At 37.5% G+C, this 22,312-nt stretch overlaps 1 protein-coding gene across 1 annotated transcript in view; it reads left to right on the forward strand.

The window, feature by feature from the left end:
• The window catches only part of PALLD (palladin, cytoskeletal associated protein), a 243,404-nt gene that overhangs the window by 39,163 nt on the left and 181,929 nt on the right, over positions 1-22,312 (forward strand). The window contains exon 8 of the mRNA XM_058550323.1: positions 1,292-1,634. Within this exon, the coding sequence (XP_058406306.1) occupies positions 1,292-1,634 (343 nt within the window). The remainder of the gene's footprint in view (positions 1-1,291; positions 1,635-22,312) is intronic.

Below are 22,312 nucleotides of genomic sequence, written 5' to 3' on the forward strand. Positions count from 1 at the left end.
CGTCGGTGCGAGCCTGGGATCCGAACCCAGGTCGCCAGCAGTGGAGCGCATTCACTTAACCACTAAGCCACGGGGCCGGCCCTGCTTTTTCATCTTAATTAAGAAAGGAAATGTAAGGTTCACCTTCATGGTGAAACAGTTGATATGAATGAGTACTGTAAATGTGAAAAAGAAACGTCAGTGCCATGATTGGAGCTACAGGGAGGGGAGGATCCCTCAAATATTTTGATCTTGAGTTGGCTTGAAGACTGTCCCATCAAATGGCCATAACAATAGTGTTGTTCTCCAACAATATGGCCAAACCTCTGGACTCCGAAAGTCTGTGTGGCCAAACTTGGTATGCAGTATTTCCCATTTTCATCTGGGGTAAACCTGCTATAGGCTAAACATAATCAACAAATATTTTTGAGTTTTCGGTTTACCTCAATAAGCATTTTTTTCTTTTTTGGTGAGGAAGATTGTCCCTGAGCTAACATCTGTGCCAATCTTCCTCTATTTTGTATGTGTGACGCTGCCACAGTGTGGCTCGACGAGCGGTGTGTAGGTCCCTGCCAGGGATCTGAACCCACGAACCCCCGGCTGCCGAAGTGGAGCATGCAAACTCAACCACTGTGCCATTGGGCCGACCCCTCAATAAGCATTTTTTAGTACATTCCAGGAGCTCTGCTGGGCTCTGGGCAATGTGAAGAATCCAAAGACGACATGATTATTATCTCCTTATCTCAAGATGCATTCAGTCTATTGAGAATAGCAAGTAAAAATTTCTTTTGTACTGAGTTACAGCAGTGGCAATCATCTGAATTGGAAGAAAATTATCTATGAGATCATAAGACAGTTCACTTAGACTCAGAGCTTTACTTAGCTTTAAATGGAATGAATATGCATTGCCTACAAAATAAAACTGTTATAGCTTGAGCAAATGTCAGTAAAGCACAGGTAGGATGTTTAGTCAGATCTGCGGGCTGAACTGTGAGAGGATGAAGCTGTAATAGTTGATAATGTTTGTGTTGTCATTTTTCACCAAGTTCTATCTTTAGCTCTTCTTTGAAATTTGTTAATGAATTGGTAGTTGGTTTCCCAGTCGGGAAATGAAGCAGGTAACAGTCACTCAAAACAAGCTTAGAAGAACCAGGCCCTCCAGCTGGCTTTGCTTCTGCATCAAATGAGAGCAGCACCTCTTCTTTAACAACTTAACAGGGCACAAAGGATTCTCAGATGATCTAGGACAGTGTGAAAATAACTGTTGCACTTAAATAACATCTTATTTTCTCCTTCCTTTCTTCTCCCTTAGCCAATAATGAAAACTGTAGCTATGACTCAGTGGGAGAATCCAACAATGATCACTTCCAACACTTTCCACCTCCCCCTCCAATCTTGGAGACAAGTTCCTTTGAGCTGGCTTCAAAGAAACCATCTGAGATCCAGCAGGTGAATAGCCCAGAGTTAGGACTTAGCATGGCAGCTCTACAAATGAAATTCAATTCTGCTGAGAGGGAAACAAACGGAGTCCATCCCGGCCATGGAGTAAATGGACTGATTAACGGCAAAGCTAGCAGTAATAAATCTCTTCCAACACCAGCTGTCCTGCTTTCACCCACTAAGGAGCCACCACCTCTGCTAGCCAAACCCAAACTGTGAGTATTTCTGCATGGTTTTATAATACTTTCCATACCCCTGCTAAATTGCCTCTCTGATCAGGGGAAACTTTTTGCCTGGACTCAGCTCTCTGGGAAGTTGCCCCTTCTGCAGGCAAGACTTGCCTGGCTGATGTGACCTTGGTACCAAGTGGGATCCTTCAAAAATATAAAAGATACCTAAAAATAAAGAAGGCAAATGAGAAGCTTGGTTAAATCTGCCGTTTGCTAAAAGCTATAACTAGTTTCAGCTGTGAAAATATCTGTGCATGGCGTGGCCTTGCAGTGTATAGCAAGGATGTAGCCCTTCCCCAGAGGTGATGGGGAAGGCGACCTACTTTGAGCTCTCTATTAAAAGCATTTCCAAATGTTTTAAATTTAAGAATCAGTAGGGACATCTGATATAGATGGGAAGACTAAAATCTGAGGATGGAAATTCAGTGTGCAGAACCTGGGGAGGGGAATGAAACCAGAGATAACCAGGCTCGTCAGGAAGAAGAGCGCCCTTCACAGCACAACCTATTTGGCTTTGGAATTCCATGGAACTGCATATTTCCATGAATACCACCTTCATATTTGATTTCCATTATTTTCTTAGGATGATAAACCTTGCATGAGCTGTTTCCATTGGCACCACACAGCAGAGGGTTGTTATGAATAGTCAGAGAGAAGCAGAAATCAATTAACTCAAAAGGTTCTATCATAGCATAACAGACCTTGAATTATGGCACTGATAGAGGTCGGTGGAAATGTCAGAGTCATATAAAATGTATACATACTCTACGAGGTCACATTTCCTTGAGAATGAGTTCTCCAGAATCTAGGAAAGCCCATTATATTTCCCCATGATCTCTGATGTTTTTGATTTGGGGCAGGAACGATGACTTTAGATTGGAGTATTCTTTGTTTCCCTAATACTAAGCTGCCTACTCTCTTCTCTGTCATCAGCTCATTTGTTAGTAAAGTTAGACTATATCAGATACTCAAACTAGAATAGCTTATGTTTGTACATGACTTTATTGTTTTCTAAGTGATTTCATGAATATCGTTAGACTAATCAAATAAATCTGCCAAATGAACGTCTTAAGTTAACAAATGGGCACACAAGTTTATAAAGATAAATTTCTGGACAATCTTGTGTACAGTTTCAAAAATCTATCTATTACTACCCTGCACTTAATTCTGTCTTCCATCCAGGCTCATTTCCAGGCAGTAGGGCTCCTGGGTTTGTATACAGTGGTGTGAAAGATGCCAGGTGAACATTTGATAACCATGCTCCAGCTCCATTGAGGTGCTGAACAGGTACAATGAGCTCAAAAGTGACAGCCTTAAAAGAAATTTACACTCTTGTAGCTCCAACTCACAGACTTAATTGCCTCTGCTGACTCCTTTTATCTTTGCATTTTGAATATGTATTTGCAGTGCTTTTAATGAAACAAAGGACCTTCTCTCCTGGGAAAGAAAGGACGCATGTGTTTAATGACTGGGACTTGATGCACTCTTGATTAAGTGAAGTGTATCTACCATAATGGCTGTCATAAATTCGGTATAAATCACAGGAGAGCAAACGTGAGGAGCCGTTAACAGGCATTCACAGCCCTCTCATCTCAGGAGTTTCAGCAGCTCTTCAGCTTTTAGCTCTGCTTTACAGTGACATTAGTGTGTATGATGGGAGGACGCATGTCTACAAAAGACACAAAACAGTTTTGTGCTTATTAGGAGGAGGAGTAGCTTAAGCATGAGTTTGAAGAGTGACATCATATTTTGCTTATTAGTTAGATTTTCAATATTAAATAAGGTATAGGAAAAATGGGCTTTAGTGTTTCACATCCACATAAAGGGGTTACTCCCCACTTCATGAGGAAATTTAAGGAAAGGCAGAACATCTAATCACAAAACCTGGTAGCTTAGAAATCACGTTTATTTGTACCAGGTTTTACCAGTTTTTTTCCCCAAATCTTTGTGTGTATATTTGGTATGAGATTGTCAATGCAAAATAACCAATAACCAGTCTATAGATAAGAGAAATAAGGCAAGTTTACTTGGGCCAGAGTGAGGATTATAACCCAGGAAGGCCTTAGAAAGCGTTCTGGAGAAGCATGGTTTTCAGTACAGTCTTATACCTTTTTAGAACAAAGAACATACATAAACACACCCAGGATACATTTTCATCAAAATTTCAAAGAGGTATCCAGTTGCAAATTAGCAGGTCAACATGACCGTGATGTCAGGAAAGGGGCTAATCCGGGCGTTACCAATAGGGCATAGGTGGGGAAGTATGTATTCTTATCTTAAGAGAGTGTATTCTTTACTTTAATGGCCAAGCAGATGTACGATGTATGTAGGCCATAAGTCAGGCTTTTTAGTTCAAGCCGAATAGTTACCCCATAGACCTCAATATGTGAGAATCTCTTGTCAAGGTCTTCTACCTCTCTCTTGATTATCGCGGTCTTTTCTGAAAAGATTTGCTCATTGTTTTAAAAGTTGTATCCATTGATAGAAAAATGCTATTGAATGACATTTGCAAATAATTTAGGATGGCATCTAAGTTATTGATAATTAATGACTATAGGTAACCACCAAGTAAAATTCTTACACACATCTATTATTTTCATACATTGGGAAGAAAAAATGAGATTTTATTTGCCTTTGTGGTTGGCAGTGAAAAACTATCGCTTGCTCTAATCTTTTTGCATCAGCCTATGATTTTGTTCCTCTTCTTTAGAGAAGTTTATATTTGGGAGCTTTATGGCATTTCAGTCATCTGAATCATTTGTAATCAAACAAATAGAAAACAATTAGGAAGGGGCAAATAATAGGAATTAAAATATTTACTCTTGCAATATATTAACCTGAAAATGGTGTTTGATTCATCAGATTGCTAAAAAAAAAAGATCATTTTCAGAAAGAAAACCTCTTTGCATGTTTTCTCTCAAGTAGCTCCAATACTGATCATGGGAAGAAAAAAAATCAAAGACTAAAATGAAAAGATAGAAAAGTTATGAATTCTTTTCTCTAACAAGGTCCAGCCTTGATCCTCTATTATCCAACAGAAATCCTCACCAATAGCCTTACACCCTCCCAGACCTCGAGCTGAGTCTGTGGTTCTTATCCTCAGGGTGCGTTCCTGGCTCAGTGTCATGGGGGCATCCACTTCAGTTTCTGCGTCTCGGACACTGTCCCTCAAGTATAAGTTAAACATGATTAAATGTAGGCCATTCAGTAAGTGCTGGACGCTGTGCACACAGGCTTTGTGGAATGCCTTACCACTCACCATGGGACCAGAAGTGCACTTAGACACTGCACAGGAAAAAATTCATCCACGAGAGTTATTTATGTGACTCAGTGTCTGACACTCATAATCTTCTATCATAGTACAAAGAAAAGAAGCAACATGGTGCTTAAATCATATTTCTTATCACAGAAAAAGAAGAAGAAACAAACATAAACCTAACTTACGAACTATTTGTCATGTTATTTTCTTTGTTCGGAGAGCACCAAATAAGTCTGTTGCTGCCCACTTTCTACAAATGACTGAAGATTTAGAATAAATATAGGGCTCAGTGTGTTGATAGGAAATCAAATTCCTACTTCTCTTTATTCTTGTCAAAACACAGTCCTTCAAAAGCACAGATATGCGTGCTAGCCCCAGGAATAAACCCTGGAGGGAAACTTGTGAATGCCAAATTTAGTAGGTGAGTTGCAAAGCACGTAGAGAAGTGTGGTTGTGTTTTTCTACTGAACTCATCTCCTAAATTAGACCAAACAATATATAAATAATAATATGCTGTTTTCAAACCCTATTTCTTCTTTTTTTATATTTTTTCCTCTGTCTTGTGGGAGGGACATAGAAAATAAACCTGTGGAAGAAGCAAAATGAGAAATCAAAAGAGAAATTACTGAAGGGTGAAGCAATAGTCAAGTCCTTGCACCCACAAACAGGACAAGTCAGCAGATAAAATTATATGTATTTGTCACTCTAGGGCCAGTAATATACACATTACCATAAAAGTCCATGTCCTTTGACTGGGAGAATGATAATGAAATGTTTAAAAAATTTTACATGCTTAATCAACAGCTAAACTGGATGTGGATTTAACTCTCTTTGCTCCTATTCTTACTGCTTTCTCTTCCCCCAAGCTCTAAAGAAAAAACAGTATCGTTATTTCCTATCTGAAAAGGGTAAAATGATTTCAGGCTGAATCAGACTTTGCAAAATAATTACATTTCACTTCTTTTGCTTCTCTCCTTCTCCTTTCCCTCACTCTTACCATCAGATACCCAATTGTTGCTACAAATTCTTGTCCCAAGAGAGGGGCATGTCCTATAAACTCAAGGTATTAGGGATTTTGTGTGTCATCTCAGTCCAGTTCTGGACTGACAGAGCGAAGCTGCATCTTCATAATACTGAGCAATAATAAACACTGTGTAAACTCAGAGCATTGTCCTAGCATCACACATGCAAGAGTGAGAGATGATGTGTTTGAGAGAGAGAAGAGAAGGAAATAGCAGTCTGTATCACTGTCTTTATCAGTGACTTAACTGTGCCAGGCTTGCTATATTTGGAAGTTCCTTATGGTTTCATCCACGCTCCTAGACATAAATTTAAGCACAAGTTGTTCCCTTGCCTGGAATGTTCTACTCCCTGGAATGTTCTGCTACTAATGGCTAGCTCCGTCTTGCTTTCAAGTCTCAGCTTAATGTCACCACCTTCCCTGATCACCCAATCGAAAGCAGCCACCCCGCCATTCTCCAGTAAATCATCCTCTTTAATTACCACAGAGCATGTAATTGTTTCTGATAGTTTCTTATTTACTTACTTGTTGATATGTGTGTTGTTTTCCCCCCACTATTATAATATAAGCTTTTTGAGAGTAGAGACCTTGACTGTCTTTTTCACTACCCTTTCACCAGGACTTAGATCAGGGACTGACAAATAGTAAATGCTCAGAAATATTTTTGAATGAATGAAGCAAGAGAAAATTGACCAAAAGGAAAAGAAAGATCTCCCATGTGTAGAGCAATCCCATTTGTTCTACTTAACTTCATTCCTAGATATACCATAGGACTTCTATTTTCAAACCCCACCCTTTCCAGAGTTTTCCCACTTTACAGTACTTTTCCAACTGACATCATTTATCTTATAAACAGAATGAATAGAAAGAATTAACTAAGAATCCCATGGGATAGAATTACATTAGAAAAGTTCATCCAACCAAGTTACTTAATTTGGGAACCCTTTCAACTCCTTCCTCATTTCTCCTGTGTTCTCATTTGATTAACATCTTACTTTAAAACATTCTGGAGAAAATGAGACATTTGAAAGGTCTAGGAGGACATTTTCCCTCTCTAGTACACACTTACAATGTCAGTTGGCCACAGCACAATCAAACTGCTATTTCAAGGTGTGTGTACTTGACATGTTAACACCCCCGTCGGATGCCAGACTTTTGATGAAGGGCTGAGAGCTTCTGTGCTCCTCCCTTCCTGTCCTGTTTATGTTGGACTGCTGCTCAAACTCCAGTGTGTGCTTGGTCAGTATAACTTAGAAAGTTGGACATTTTTCCATCCTTTAACCTCCACTAGTTAGGGTTTAAGATCTCACTATATTACTGTTTGACGTTAGATTACAAATGGTTTCCTCGCTTCTAGTCTAGTATAAGCCTTACCTTGTAGATTTAAACACATGAATACAAAGGCAAAGAGATAAGCAAAACAATTTCGGGCAAAAAAAGTAAGACAGGTCAGAGATGAAATCATTAAGCAGTTGTGGAAAAGTCCTTAAATGTACATAAAGGTATTTAAAAATCTAACACACTTTTCATTTTCTCACTATTAATTGAACATCTGCAAAGTGTTAGGTAGTGTTGGGTGCTGAGGTCACAAAGATGAAAAAGACAAAAGCATTACCGTTGAATAACCCACAACCTAGTAGTCTCTAAGATCATATTGGCTAGAACATACATACAAGATTCTACACATCTTTTAGCATTATGCAAATGTTGTAGAAGAATGACCCATCCCTAAATTATAATCAGTGCAATCCCATTGCCTTCTCTTCCCAATTTAATGTTTGGAAGATAAGTTATTCTGCTTTTGATTCTGAAAACTTAATAGGCACCAGCTTCCATTTCTGGTTAAATGCTTTTCTTGATCTGCTGAGTCTAGTCAAATAACAAAGCAATTTAGTAGCAGTGAAAATGCAAACATGGAACCAGGGGGACCTTCACAATAATATTACAGCAAAAAAAATAAGGCAGAAAGTAATTTTTTCAATTTGTTATAAAATCACACACAGTCACCAAATACATGGGAGAATGATAAATAAGGAATGTAGGCACAATTATGGTCCTAATTCTAAAGCACGTGGCTATGTGGATATAGGCTCTTCATAAATGCAATATGATGGTGGCTTTGCATTAACAGTGTTGGTGTTGGATCACTGAAAACAACCCCTCCCTGAAATGGAAAGTCCAATCAAAGAACTTCCTGAAGTATTAAACCTTTAACTAAGGATAACATTTTGATGTATTCTTCCTCGTGATTTTTTTCATGTAAATATTCACACTGACACAGTGTCACATTCTTAGCTAAGATAACAGTGCTTTGCCAAGCTAGTCTCTTGGTCAATGTAATGTTTTAATTACATTTCCAGAAGAAGGTTGAGTCCTTATTTTTATGGTTAGTACTCTTTATTTGGTGTCTAAAATATAGTTGGAAATACTTGCAGATACCCTATGTATATTCGAAGTGGTACTTAACCGTCCATAGGAAAGACCATATATACATCTCAAATATAGGTGCTTTCCATGACAGAGTACATGATGATGCAATATTTCTTCAACATTTCCATCTCATCTTGCCTAAGTATGTATGAGAGACCCTTTGATGATTACAAAGTAAGTTGAAACAAGTAGTCCCTGCTGGGTAGGGACCTTTAATTTTAAGGGGGGAGGGGCTGAGCTCAGAGATAAGACAGAGCTACATTTGAACAATATGGTCAGAGATAATGCTTTGAATCTGGTGTCAAACAGATATTAACAATATAATGTTAAGCAAAAAATACTAGAAATTAAGTGATATATGCAGCTTAATACTAATTTTGTGAAAAAATAAACACCAATTAAAATGTGTATTATATATTAGAAAGAAATGCACTAAAATGTTACCTGTGGTTCTCTGAGTGGTGAAATTTTGAGCAGATTATATTTCTTGTTAACTAGTCCTGATTTTCTAACTTTTCAACAATAGTGTTTATTACTTTTATAATTACAAAGTGTTATTTTAAAAGAAATAAGTATTTTTGATCCTGTCTCTTCCTTCCTCCCTCCTCCATTTAACCTCAACTCATTTTACTCTTCGTCATAGATGCTTCCTGCTAAATAACAGTAACCAAGCTCAATTTTGAGCACAGTTCTGGCACTGAATGCTCTCATCTCTTCTCTTGGAGCTTGTCTCTTCTCCTAGAAGCCAATGACTTCAGGATTCCATCTGGGTTTTTTGAACCCATCCTAGAAAGCCCTCCCTAGGAAATGTTCTACGCTCCAAAATGACTTTTTTCTTCCACAAATGCTCTTGATACCTCCCCACAACCCATGACCGAAACTCCCATTCCTTCAATTGCACATCTCAGTTATTAGGATAAAAGTGATATGAATAAGGTAATTTTTCATTTTAAGGCCAAAAATAAGCCAAATATTTTAAAGACCAATAATTAATATATAATCCATACAATATCTTCCATAACAAGTAGGATGCACATTTTCCCTCAGAAACAGTGGTGAAAGAGAAAATATGCGGTGAAGGAAAATTGAGGTTCCCATTCAAATAACGATTTATCAGTAAAATATGCGACGAAGGCATCTGCCTTAAGAGGAAGCATAGTTGTGGTAACTGTGAGAGTAAGAAGAGTGAAAAAGGCTGAAGAGAATTATGAGAAATGATAAGGAATATCAAGAAAGGAATTGTGTATTTCCCATCAGTAGTGAGAACCTATTTGAAAATAGAGAGTAAAAACTCATATTAGATTCAATGAGCATGGTTTCATGACTTTATTTCAGGCATAATCAGCCCTCTGAAGGGAGAAACAAAGGACGCATATAGTTGGTGGTACTGGCAAAATGGAGATGCCATAATATTGAAATTGACGATCCTTGAGAAGTATTGAAATCAGCATCCAAGCAGTGTGTAGGGTCAGGAAGGGAAGCAGATGAAGCCAGATCAGGGCTTAAGGGGAAAAGAGATAGGACTCCAGAAAATGGAAGGGGTCAAGAAAATGGAAGTTACACCAAGAATGAAAGTGACTCAAAGGGAATGTGAGATAGAAAAGTATGAAAAGGGAATAGTAGTTGTGATCAAAGAGAAGACTCTGAAAGTTCAAAATCTTAACAAGAACTCCTTCCAAGTGATAAAGGAATTTAAGAGATATGTGTTTGAGTGGATGGTTTAAGTGGAAGTTAAGGTCACAGGAGTAGAGGAAGTGGTCAAGGAACCACGAAGTCAAGATGTTAGAGGGAACATTAACATGGATGATGGCCAAAGGTGATGGCAGGAAACTAAATGTTAAATAGTAAAATCATTAAGAAAAGTGAGGAAATACCAAGGTTGTTGGTGACAAGCAGGGAAGAGTGATTATAGGTGGAGCACATAGACTTCAAAAGAGAAGTAGATTTATTGAGTGATGATAGCGTTACTGTTCTAAGAGTAGCTTTGGAAAACAAGGAGCATGCAGAACCTTCCTTGCTCAGAGAAAATCATGATGGAGTTAGCAACCTCATCAAGGAAAGCCAGATTTCTGTTAAGACAAAAGCATTTCCAATGAAAAGGTTTGAGGAAGTGGCAATATTGGTTAGAAACAGTTAAGGAATCCCATAGACAATGGAAGGGATCTAGAAAACAGACTCTGGGGGACAACTGGAGAAAGAAAAAGAAGAGAGCTGTAGGGGAGAGGTTTGGATCTGAGGAGATAAGGTGAGAGAACAAGAATATCATCCTGGGGATCACTTACTGTTATTTCATGAAGAACCACTAAGATCATTTTAGCCAGAAGCCAATAGAGCCATTTCCACCATCATACTTCTTTTTTAGTCCCCTATTTATTTCAGTTATATTTTAGCACCGTGATCCATTTTGTAGTTACCTCTTCTCTCCAAGTAAGACCTTGAGTTGGGTTTTTATTGAGCAAGCCTATTTCCTGTATTTGGATATTTTAAAACAATTGTTTTCAACTAATGAGTCTCTAATCCGTATATATTGCATTTCACTTGGTGTCTACAACTTTTACTGCCAGAGAATTTCTTTCTTTCTACTGCAGGTTGAAATATATTAAGTTGACAATTTTTTACCATTGATTTATTTTTTCTGTGAATGTATAAGTTTTTCATTCAAACTAATACATCGCCTAATGGTGAGAACATTAGTAACAAGGAGGTTTATTTTAGTTGGTTTCTATTACATGTGTAAAAGCAGACTGTTCATTTTCTCAACAAATCTAAGAATGACTGTTTCCTTACTTGACTAAAATTATGATTACACAAACCTTGGGGATAACACTGGAATTGATGTAGTTTTTTGAAAACCTTGTCCATATGTGGCAAGGAATTAGATGTTCTTTCATTTGGTTTTAAGAATAATGTCCATATTAAGCTAATAAAATAAAATATGTAGATTTGCATGAAACAAGTTGGCTGGGTAAATCACATATAAATTTGAGCATACAAATTTGCTTCATTATTCAAAAGGAAACTATGAATTCATTGCAATCAGAACCTCCAATTTTGCTACATCAAGTTCATGTCTTGGGACCTCTGGATGTGGAGGTTCCCGCTAGGATAATACTGGCTTCTCTGTTTATTGGGGCTGTCGTGAGGATGCACATTGATTGTAAAGGTTTTTGATGATGTTCAGAGGAAATGCCTTAGTAAATATGTACATTTATTTAATTTCTATGTCTACTTTGTGTTTGCTAGAGCTTACTGCTCTACCCCATCTCAACTCACAAACCTTGAAAATGTATTTGCTCTGTGCCCCACTCCATTTCACAATGTTCTGTAGGTCTGTTTTTTTTTTTTTAAATGAATGTAATGATGTATGTATCCACAGAAGGTAGCATTTAAGGGACTCTGTGAGCCTACTGATATGAAGCTGGTAAAACCACCCAATCACTAACATACTATCCAAATATTTTTCCTTCACTAAATATGTCAGGAACCAAAAAGAGTAGGCACAGCTATCTGGTATTCTTTTTCCTCAGAGGAGTTTATAAATAGGTCAAATACGGGTAATTATATGCCTCAGCTATAATTTCAAACTTGCTGCTTTCCTAGTAATTGCCATTAAATGTGAAGGTTGTGAAAGATTTCTGGAAAAGACCACAAATATTTTCTTGTCCTTGTTTCTTTCTTTGTTGAAATAGTTCATATGACATCTGGTTTCAGGGACGTATCATTATGTGCAATAATGTTTATAGCAAAGAAAAAAAAAGCCATAAAAAATGGCCTAAGAACAATGCAGTGCAAAATAAAAATGTCTTTTGTTCTCTGTAGTTTTTAAAATAGAGTTTGCAGCTTGGACTTCCAAAAGGTTTCAGCCACGGGGATAAATTCTTACTCTGGATGATTGTGTTTTCATGTCTGGTGCCCTCTTTTCCTTCATAGCTGTTGCTTTCTTTAAAGGACATCCTCTAAATCAAATGTGAAATGTTCATATTTATTTTTATTCTATCACAAAGCAATCTTACATATATAGGAGAGGATTATTCATGATGAAGCATTCTGGAATAACAGCAAATTTCACTTCATGTTTGTTCAAATGATTCTACCTTTAAAAGCAGAATTATATTTAGTTTTGTCATTATTAAAACTTTCTGATACTAAGCAGCTGCCTTACTGGAGAGAAATATTATAAAGTTTTTATTTTTAACAAAAATTAGCAGACAGAGGTTTCTAAAAGCAATTAAATGGCTCCTGAATGTTCTATCATTTGGAAAGTTGATTTATTTATGCTGAGGACCATTACCCATATTTTCACCATGGTGTCAGCTTGAAAGAAACTAGCATTTTGTTATTTTGCACAATAAGGAAGGACCAAAAGCTGCCTTTTAAAAATGTTCTGTTTTACACTCGGTGATAGGAGTAAGCAGTCTAAATAAACTGAAATTCCTACTAAAATTGGAAGTGAAAGGGAATGAGGAAGCTCCATATTTCATATGTTGTCTATGTTCTTGGTCCTTTTAGTCAGGACAAAGGAGGACCCCAGTTGAGATTGATTCTGGAGTTCTGCCTGGTGCTCTACCGTGAGCAACGGTTCTGCTTTTGCTCTGGATCTGATGCTGCATCTAATCCTCTGTCTTCTCATGCTGGAGTATCCTGGAGTAGACGGAATGCAGGCAGGCAAATGTGCAGACCTCAACTTGGATCCAGCTCAGGCCTCAAACCCGTAAATCTGGATTTGGGTGGTACGAGGAGGATGCGAAGGGTTCATGCCAGCCGGGAGGGATCTAAGACATCTGCCAGTTTGGAGTGTTCGCAGGAGGCCATCCTGTAAGGCTAAGTCTGTGTTTTAGGGCTGGGAGGGAGGTTGGCCTGAGTTAGACTGCCATTTTCTTAAGAGCTTAACCTCTGAAAAGTGACCCAAAGTTAGCCCAACTTTGTGAAATTAAAAGTTTTGAATTCATCTCTTCCAGATCCATATCAGCCTGAACTAGGCACTCCGAGTAGTCTAGAATAAATTAATTTAGGATTAAATGAGAAAATAACCATACTTTGCTTGCTAACTGCATTCTCTCCCCTTAATTATGAGCAATCTGTCAGATTAAATCCAAAATCAACGAGGTCATTTTTCCTCCTGGTGGTAAATTTCCCCCATGATTTATTTCACATGAAATTTATAAACATTAATATTTCTTATGCTAGGAAACAAACTGTTCATTTCTGGGTTCGTGTTGACTTTAGCATGTACTTCAGTATACTGTTTAAAGGTGAAGCAAAGGATTATCAGAGAATTTACAGAAATTGAAGAAACACGATACACAGTCATAAACCAAGGGCCTCTGCCTTGCGCTGGGCACACCACCACTGACAAAGGCAAGTAATAGGTTGGATATTTATTCTAATAGAAGCAATTATTGTTATCCTGCATTTAGACAGAATAAGTAGACATTTAGGACGTTTTTTCCTCCAGAAAGTTTTATTGCTACTGCTTATATAACCTGGACATGTTTCACATCGATGTTACATTTTAAAAATAAGGAATTACTTAAGTCACAAAAAATTATTTCAGAAACTTTGTACAAATATAAGTGATCTAGTGTTAATTATTGAAATATTTGAAAAATGATGCTATGACACATTCACTTTTATTTTTCCAGTCTTGGTCATGGATTTTTTTTTTTTTTTACACTGAACTATCTATGTCCTTCTCAGGTCTCATTGGGACCATCAGTGCAACCAATCAGCATCTTCAACATCTTCTTAAACATTGTTTTTCTCATGACATTTTTCTGCTGCAAAAGTAGTGCCCCTGATATGCAGAAGACCTCCTTCCTGGAGTTCTCCCATCCTCTGCTCCGTTCTTGACTGGCTGATCTCTCAGCTTAATGTACCACCTGTTTCTCTAGGACTTCCCTTCAATATCATTCTGGAAGTGCGTTTTACCTTTTTCCTATCCTGGTTTCCCAGATTCTTGAATGCCATGTATTCTACTTGTTAGTTTTCTTCTCTCATTTGCCAGAAGCATGCCCTCCACTAGCTTTCAAAGAAAGAGTGCAGGACAGATTAAGTTTCTAGACCCCACTTGTCTGAAAAATGTCTGTATTCTGTCCTTGCACAGAGGTGACAGTTTGGCTAGGTTTTGAGTTATAGATTTTTCCTAAGAATTTTAAGGGAATTGCTTTAGATTCTCCTAGTTTCTAATGGTATTCTAGAGGAGTCCAATGCTGATGTGGTTTCTGGTCCTCTGTATATGACCTTTTTTTTTTTCATTCTGCAAATATGTAGACTCTTCTCTTTACCCCCTGAAATTTCATGATGATATGTAATATTTTCAGACGTTGTACAGGATATTAAGTGGGTCCTTTCAATCTAAAAATTCATTTGTATATATTCTGAAAATTTCTTATGTATTTTTTATTTCTTCTCTATTTTGTCTGTTCTCTCTGAAACTTGTATTATTATGATGGTGGAAGTCTTAAAATGATGTTCTGATTTTCTTTTCTTTTCTTGCTGAGTTTTGTTATACTTTCTGTAGATATCTTCACCTTTGTCTTCCAGACCTTCTGCTGAATTTATTTCTACTATCATATTTTTATTTCCCAAGACTTCTTTCTCATTCTCTAAATTTTTTTATGACATCGTATTCTGTTCCATGGATGCAATAATGTCCTTCATCTCTTTACAGATATTAATCATTGGAGTTTTCTGGGGGCCCAGGGGGAATTGTCATTGTCATAATTTAGCCCTTTTTTCCCCCATTCCCTGCGTTTTCTCTATTGCAAAAAGAAGTTCCTTTTTTTCTTTGTATTTATTTGGACTAAATTTCATGTTTGAGGCTTTCTTCAAACATCTCATGACCTTTGGCACCAACACGTTGACTGGAAGCTGTATGATTAGTTGAGATCTGTCAGCTGGTAGTGTCACCCTAGGACTGAGCAAGGACCCCAAATGCCAGTTATCTATCTATAGGTCTTTTCTCTGGTTAATCAGTTTCTCCAGAAAGAAAGGCATTTGGTCTCCTTCCGTGTGTGAGGGTGGACACGGCAGGTACGTGTTTAGCAAACAGCATTTGGGAGCTGAGCAAGGGAAAGGGGCTGGATTTCATCATTTAGTACATATATTCATTTAATTCCTATCCCCATTTTCAACCTCTTCTCTTACCCCTTCATTCTGCTATACCAGGTGTTTCTGGATCTGAAACCAGCCCGGCTCTAGGTCTCCATAGTGGAAGCATCCTGTCTCCTAAAGAGGTGGAGGAGGAATGGTTGACTGGCTACAATGAGTCAGGGAGTGGAGATGGCTGGCCTCCTACAAACTTTCAAACGGTCCTCTTGTATTCAATCCAATGCCTCTCTTCCAGGTTCAGAGGAATCTAGTGGTCAAATTTTCAGTTGCTCAAATTAGCTTTCTTCTTGTTTGGTTACTTCTGTAGCCACTTGGGTTTCCACTTTCCTCTCCTGCTGTTGATGACAACTCATTCATTTACTTTTTATTCTAATGGACTCACAATTTTTTTTTTTTTTTTTTTTTTTGTGAGGAGGACCAGCCCTGAGCTAACATCCAATGCCAATCCTCCTCTTTTTTTTTTTTGCTGAGGAAGACTGGCCCTGGGCTAACATCCATGCCCATCTTCCTCTACTTTATATGGGACGCCGCCACAGCATGGCTTAACAAGCGGTGCGTCGGTGCGCCCCCCGGGATCCGAACCGGCGAACCCCGGGCCACCGCAGTGGAACATGCGCACCTAACCACTTGCGCCACCGGGCCGGCCCCTGGACTCACAATTTTTCACCCCTTTACTCTCTTTTTTTTTGGGATATAAGGAGGAAACAAAAATAAATACATCCATTCAATCTACCATGTTTTTTTTGTGTGTGTGTGAGGAAGATCAGCCCTGAGCTAACATCCATGCTAATCCTCCTCTTTTTGCTGAGGAAGACCGGCTCTGAGCTAACATCTATTGCCAATCCTCCTCCTTTTGTTTTTGTTTTTTTTTTCCCGAAAGCCTCAGTAGATAGTTGTATGTCATAGTTGCACATCCTTCTAGTTGCTGTATGTGGGACGTGGCCTCAGCATGGCCGGAGAAGTGGTGCGTCGGTGTGTGCCCGGATCCGAACTCGGGCCACCAGTAGCGGAGTGCACGCACTTAACTGCTAAGCCACGGGGCCGGCCCAGTCAATCTACCATGTTTAAGTAAATGCCAATTTATGATTTGGAGCTTCTTTTTTTTCATGGAAGCAACATTGGTTTATAACATTATATAAATTTCAGGACTACATCATTATTTTTTGATTTCTGTGTAGACTACATTGTGTTCACCCCTGAAAGTCTAATTGCCATCCATCACTGTACACATGTGCCTTTTTACCCCTTTTGCCCTCGCCTCTCCCCACTTTCCATCTGGTAACCACCAGTCTATTCTCTGTCTATGTGTCTTGTTGTTGTTGTTTTTTATCTTCCAGATATGAGTGAAATCATATGGTATTTGGCTTTCTCCATCTGACTTATTTTGCTTAGCATAATGCCTTCAGGGTCCGTCCATGTTGTCACAAATGGCACAATTTCATCTTTTTTATGGCTGAGTAATATTCCAATGTATATATATACCACATCTTCTTTATCCATTTATCCGTTGATGGGCACTTAGGTTGTGTCCAAGTCTTGGCTATTGTGGATAATGCTGCAGTAAACATAGGGTTGCATATATCTTTTCAAATTAGTGTTTTCATGTTCTTTGGATAAATAGCCAGAAGTGGAATAGCTGGAACATATGGTAGTTCTATTATTAATTTTGTGAGGAATTTCCATACTGTTTTCAGTGGTGGCTGCACCAATTTACATTCCCACCAGCAGTGTATGAGAGTTCTCTTTTCTCCACATCCTCTCCAACACTTGTTAATTTCTTGTCTTTTTCATAGTAGCCATTGTGATGGATGTGAGGTGATATCTCATTGTAGTTTTGATTTGCATTTCCCTAATAATTAGTGAAGTTGAACATCTTTTCGTGTGCCTGTTGGCCATCTGTATATCCTCTTTGGAAAAATATCTGTTCAGATCTTTTGCCCATTTTTTAATTGGGTTGTTTGGGTTTTTTTGTTGTTGTATGAGTTTTTTTTAATATATTTTGGATATTAACCCCTTACCAGATATATGATTTGCGAATATATTCTCCCAATTGGTACATTGTTTTCTCATTTTGTTGATGGTTTCCTTTGCCATGCAGAAGCTTTTTAGTTTGATGTAGTCCCATTTGCTTATTTTTTCTTTGTTTTCCTTACCTGAGGAGACATATTAAAAAAGTACTGCTAAGACCAATGTCAAAGAGCATATTGCCTATGTTTTCTTCCAGAAGTTTGTTGTATTCAGGTCTTACGTTCAAGTCTTTAATTCATTTGAGTTAATTTCTGTGTATGGTGTAAGATAATGGTCTACTTTCATTTTTTTGCATGTGGCTGTCCAGTTTTCCCAGCACCATTTGTTGAAGAGACTTTCCTTTCTCCATTGTATATTCTTGGCTCCTTTGTTGAAAATTAGCTGTCTGTAGATGCGTGGGTTTACTTTTGACTCTCAATTCTGTTCCATTGATCTGTGTCTATTTCTGTGCCAGTATCATCCTGTTTTGATTAGTATAGCTTTGTGGTATATTTTGAAATCACGGGGTGTGATACCTCCAGCTATGTTCTTTTTACTCAGAATTGCTTTCGTTATTTGGGGTCTTTTGTTGTTCCATATAAATTTTAGGATTCTTTGTTCTATTTATGTGAAAAATGTCATTGGGATTTTGACAGGGATTGCATTGAATCTGTAGATTGCTTTAGGAAGTATGGACATTTTAACTATGTTAATTCTTTTGGTCCAAGAGCATGGAGTATCTTTCTATTTCTTTGTGTCTTCTTCCATTTCTTTCAACAATGTTTTATAGTTTTCAGTGTACAGGTCTTTCACCATCCTAGATATTTTATTCTTTTTGCTGCAATTGTAAATGGGATTGTATTCCTGATTTCTCTTTCTGCTATCATTGTTAGTGTATAGAAATGCAACTGACTTTTGTATGTTCATTTTGTATGTGGCAACTTGACTGTATTCGTTAATGATTTCTAATAGTTTTTTGGTGAGTTCTTTAGAGTTTTCTATATATAAAATCATGTCATCTTCAAATATTGACAGTTTTACTTCTTCCTTTCCAATTTAGATCTCTTTTATTTCTTTTTCTTGCCTGATTACTCTGGCTAGGACTTCCAATACTATGCTAAATGAATGGGGAAAGTGAACATCCTCTTCTTGTTGCTGCTCTTGCATAGCTTTCAGTTTTTCACCATTGAATATGAGGTTAGCTGTGGGTTTGTCATATATGGCCTTTATTATGTTGAGGTACTCTCCTTCTATACCCATTTTACTCAAAATTTTTTTCATAAATGATGCTGTATCCTGTTGAATGCTTTCTCTGTGTCTATTGAGATGATCATGTGGTTTTTATTCTTCATTTCATTAATGTGGTGTATCACATTCATTGATTTGTGGATGTTGAGCCATCCTTGCATCCCTGGTATAAATCCCACTTGATCATGGGGTATGATCATTTTAATGTATTGTTGTATTTGATTTGCTAACATTTTGTTGAGGATTTTTGCATCTATGTTCATCAGTGATATTGGCCTGTAATTTTCTTTTTTTGTGTTGACCTTGTCTGGTTTTGGTATCAGGGTAATGTTGGCCTTGTAGAATGAATTAGGAAGCATCCTCTCTTCTTCAGTTTTTTGGAAGAGTTTGAGAAGGACAGGTATTAAATCTTCTTTGACTGTTTGGTAGAATTTGGTGGCAAAGCCATCTGGTCCTGGACTTTTGTTTTTTTGAGAGGTTTTTGATTACTGTTTCGATCTCCTTACTAGTGATCAGTCTATTCAGAGTCTCTATTTCTTCTTGATTCAGTTTTAGAAGGTTGTATATGTCTAAGAATTTATCCATTTCTTCTAGATTATCCAGTTTGCTGGCATCTAGCTCTTTGTAGTATTTTCTTATAATCCTTTGTATTTCTCTGGTATCTGTTGTAATATCTCCTCTTTCATTTCTGATTTTATTGAGTCTTCTCTCTTTTTTTCCTGGTGAGTCTAGCTAAAGATTTGTCAACTTTGTTTATCTTTTCAAAAAACCAGCTCTTAATTTCATTGATCTTTTCTATTGTCTTTTTAGTCTCTATTTCCATGCTGATTTTTATTATTTCCTTCCTTCTACTGATTGGGGCTTCGTTTGTTCTTCTTTTTCAAGTCCTTTAGATGTACTATTAGATTGTTTGAGATTTTTCTTGTTTGTTGAGGTAGGCCTGTATTGATATAAACTTCCTTCTTAGTACCTCTTTTGCTATATCCCATAGATTTTGGTATGTCATATTTTCATTTTCATTTGTCTCTAGGTATTCTTTTATTATTATTTTATTGAGGTCATAATAGTTTATAACATTGTGAAATTTCAGTTGTAAATTATTATTTGTCAGTCACCATATATATGTGCCCCTTTACCCCTTATGCCCACGCCCCAACCCCCTTCCCCTCTGGTAACCACTAATCTGTTCTCTTTGTCCATGTGTTTGTTTATCTTTCACATCTGAGTGAAATCATGTGGTGTTTGTCTATCTCTGTCTGGTTTATTTCACTTAATGTAATACCCTCAAGGTCCATCCATGTTGTTGCAAATGGGACGATTTTGTCTTTTTTATGGCTGAGTAGTATTCCATTGTATATATATACCACATCTTCTTTATCCATTCATCAGTTGATGGGTACTTTGTCCCTAGGTATTTTTTGATGTCTCCTTTGATTTCTTGGTTGACCCAATAGTTGTTCAGTAGCATTTTGTTTGATCTCCACATATTTGTGACTTTTCTAGTTTTCTTATGGTTTCTTCTTGTGATTTCTAGTTTTATACTGTTGTGGTCAGAAAAGGTGCTTATTTCAGTCTTCTTAAATTTATTGAGACTTGTTTTGTGGCCTAATATGTGATCTATCCTGTAGAATGTTCCATGTGCATTCGAAAAGAATACGTATTCTGCACTTTCTGGATGGAATGTTCTGTATATATCTATTAAGTCCATCTGGTCTAATGTGTCATTTAAAGCCCATATTTCCTTATTGATCTTCTCTCTGGATAATCTATCCATTGATGTAAATTGAATGTTAAAGTCCCCTACTATTATTGTGTTACTGTCAATTTCTTCTTTTATGTCTGTTAATGTTTGCATTATGTATTTAGGTGCTTCTATGTTGGGCTTATAGATATTTACAAGTGTTATATCCTCTTGTTGTATTGTTCCCTTTAGCATTATGTAATGCCCTTCTTTATCTCTTGTTACAGTTCTTGTTTTAAAGTCTATTTTGTCTGATATAAATATTGCTACCCCAGCTTTTTTTTCATTTCCATTTGCATGGTGTATCTTTTTCCATCCCTTCACTTTCGGTTTGTAAGTGTCTTAAGGTCTGAAGTATGTCTCTCGAATGCAGCATATATATGGGTCTTGGGTTTTTTTTTTATCCATTCAGCCACGCTTTGTCTTGATTAGAGCATTTAGTGCATTTACATTTGAAGTAACTATTGATAAGTATGTGCTTATTGCCATTTTGTTACTTTTCTTCTGAATGTTTTTATAGTTCTCTGTTCCATTCTTCTTCTCTTGCTTTCTTCCCTTGTGATTTGATGGCTTCCTTTAGTGTTATGTATGGATTCCTTTCTCTTTATTTTTTCTGTACTTATTATACACTTTTGGTTTGCCGTTACCATGAGGTTCATATATAATAACCTATGTAAATATCAATCTATATTAAGTTGATGGTCTTGTAAGTTTGACCTCTTACTAAAAGCTCTACACTTTTACTCTCCTCTCCCTTGTTTTATGTTTTTGATATCATATTTTACCTCTTTTATTTTTGTATATCCCTCAACCTTTTATCCTAGATATAGATGATTTTAGTACTTTTGTCTTCTGACCTTTATACTAGCTTTATTGGTGGTTCACCCACTACCTTTCCTGTCTATTTGCCTTTATCAGTGATATTTTTTTCTTTGATGATTTTCCTATTCTTTTTTGTGAGGAGATCAGCCCTGAGCTAACATCCGCCAATCCTCCTCTTTTTTTTTTTTTGCTGAGGAAGACGGCCCTGGGCTAACATCTGTGCCTATCTTCCTCCACTTTATATGGGACGCCGCCACAGCATGGCTTACCAAGCAGTGCGTCGGTGCGCGCCCGGGATCCGAACCAGTGAACCCCGGGCCGCCGCAGCGGAGCGCGCGCACTTAACCGCTTGCGCCACCGGGCCGGCCCCTATTTTCCTATTCTTATTTGTAGTCTTTTCTTTTCCACTTAAATAAGTCCCTTTAACATTTTTTGTAAGGCCAGTTCAGTGGTGATGAACTCCTTTAGTTTTTGCTTATTTGGAAAACTCATTATTTCTCCTTTCACTCTGAATTATAACTTTACGAGGTAAAGTATTCTTGGTTGTAGTTTTTTTCCTTTCAGCTCTTTGAGTATATCATGCCACTCTCTTCTAGCCTGTAAGGTTTCTGCTGAAAAGTCAGCTGATAGCCTTATGGGATTTTCTTTGTATGTAACTTGTTGCTTTTCTCTTGCATCTTTTAGGATTCTCTCATTATCTTTAATTCTTGATATTTTAATTATAACGTGTCTTGGTGTGGGTTTCTTTGGGTTCATCTTGTTTGATACTCTCTGTGCTTCCTGTACCTGATGTCTGTTTCCTTCCTCAGGTTAGGGAAGTTTTCAGCTATTATTTCTTCAAATAGGTTCCCTGCCCCTTTGTCTCTCTCTTCTTCTGGTACACCTATAATGCAGATGTTAGTATGGTTGATGTTGTCTCAGAGGTCCCTTAGACTGTCCTCATTCTTTTTTTTTTTTTTAATAATTTTATTTATTTATTTATTTTTTTCCCCCAAAGCCCCAGTAGATAGCTGTATGTCATAGCT

Source organism: Diceros bicornis, chromosome 11 (assembly GCF_020826845.1).
Source record: "Diceros bicornis minor isolate mBicDic1 chromosome 11, mDicBic1.mat.cur, whole genome shotgun sequence".
In the NCBI taxonomy this organism is placed as follows: Eukaryota; Metazoa; Chordata; class Mammalia; order Perissodactyla; family Rhinocerotidae; genus Diceros; species Diceros bicornis.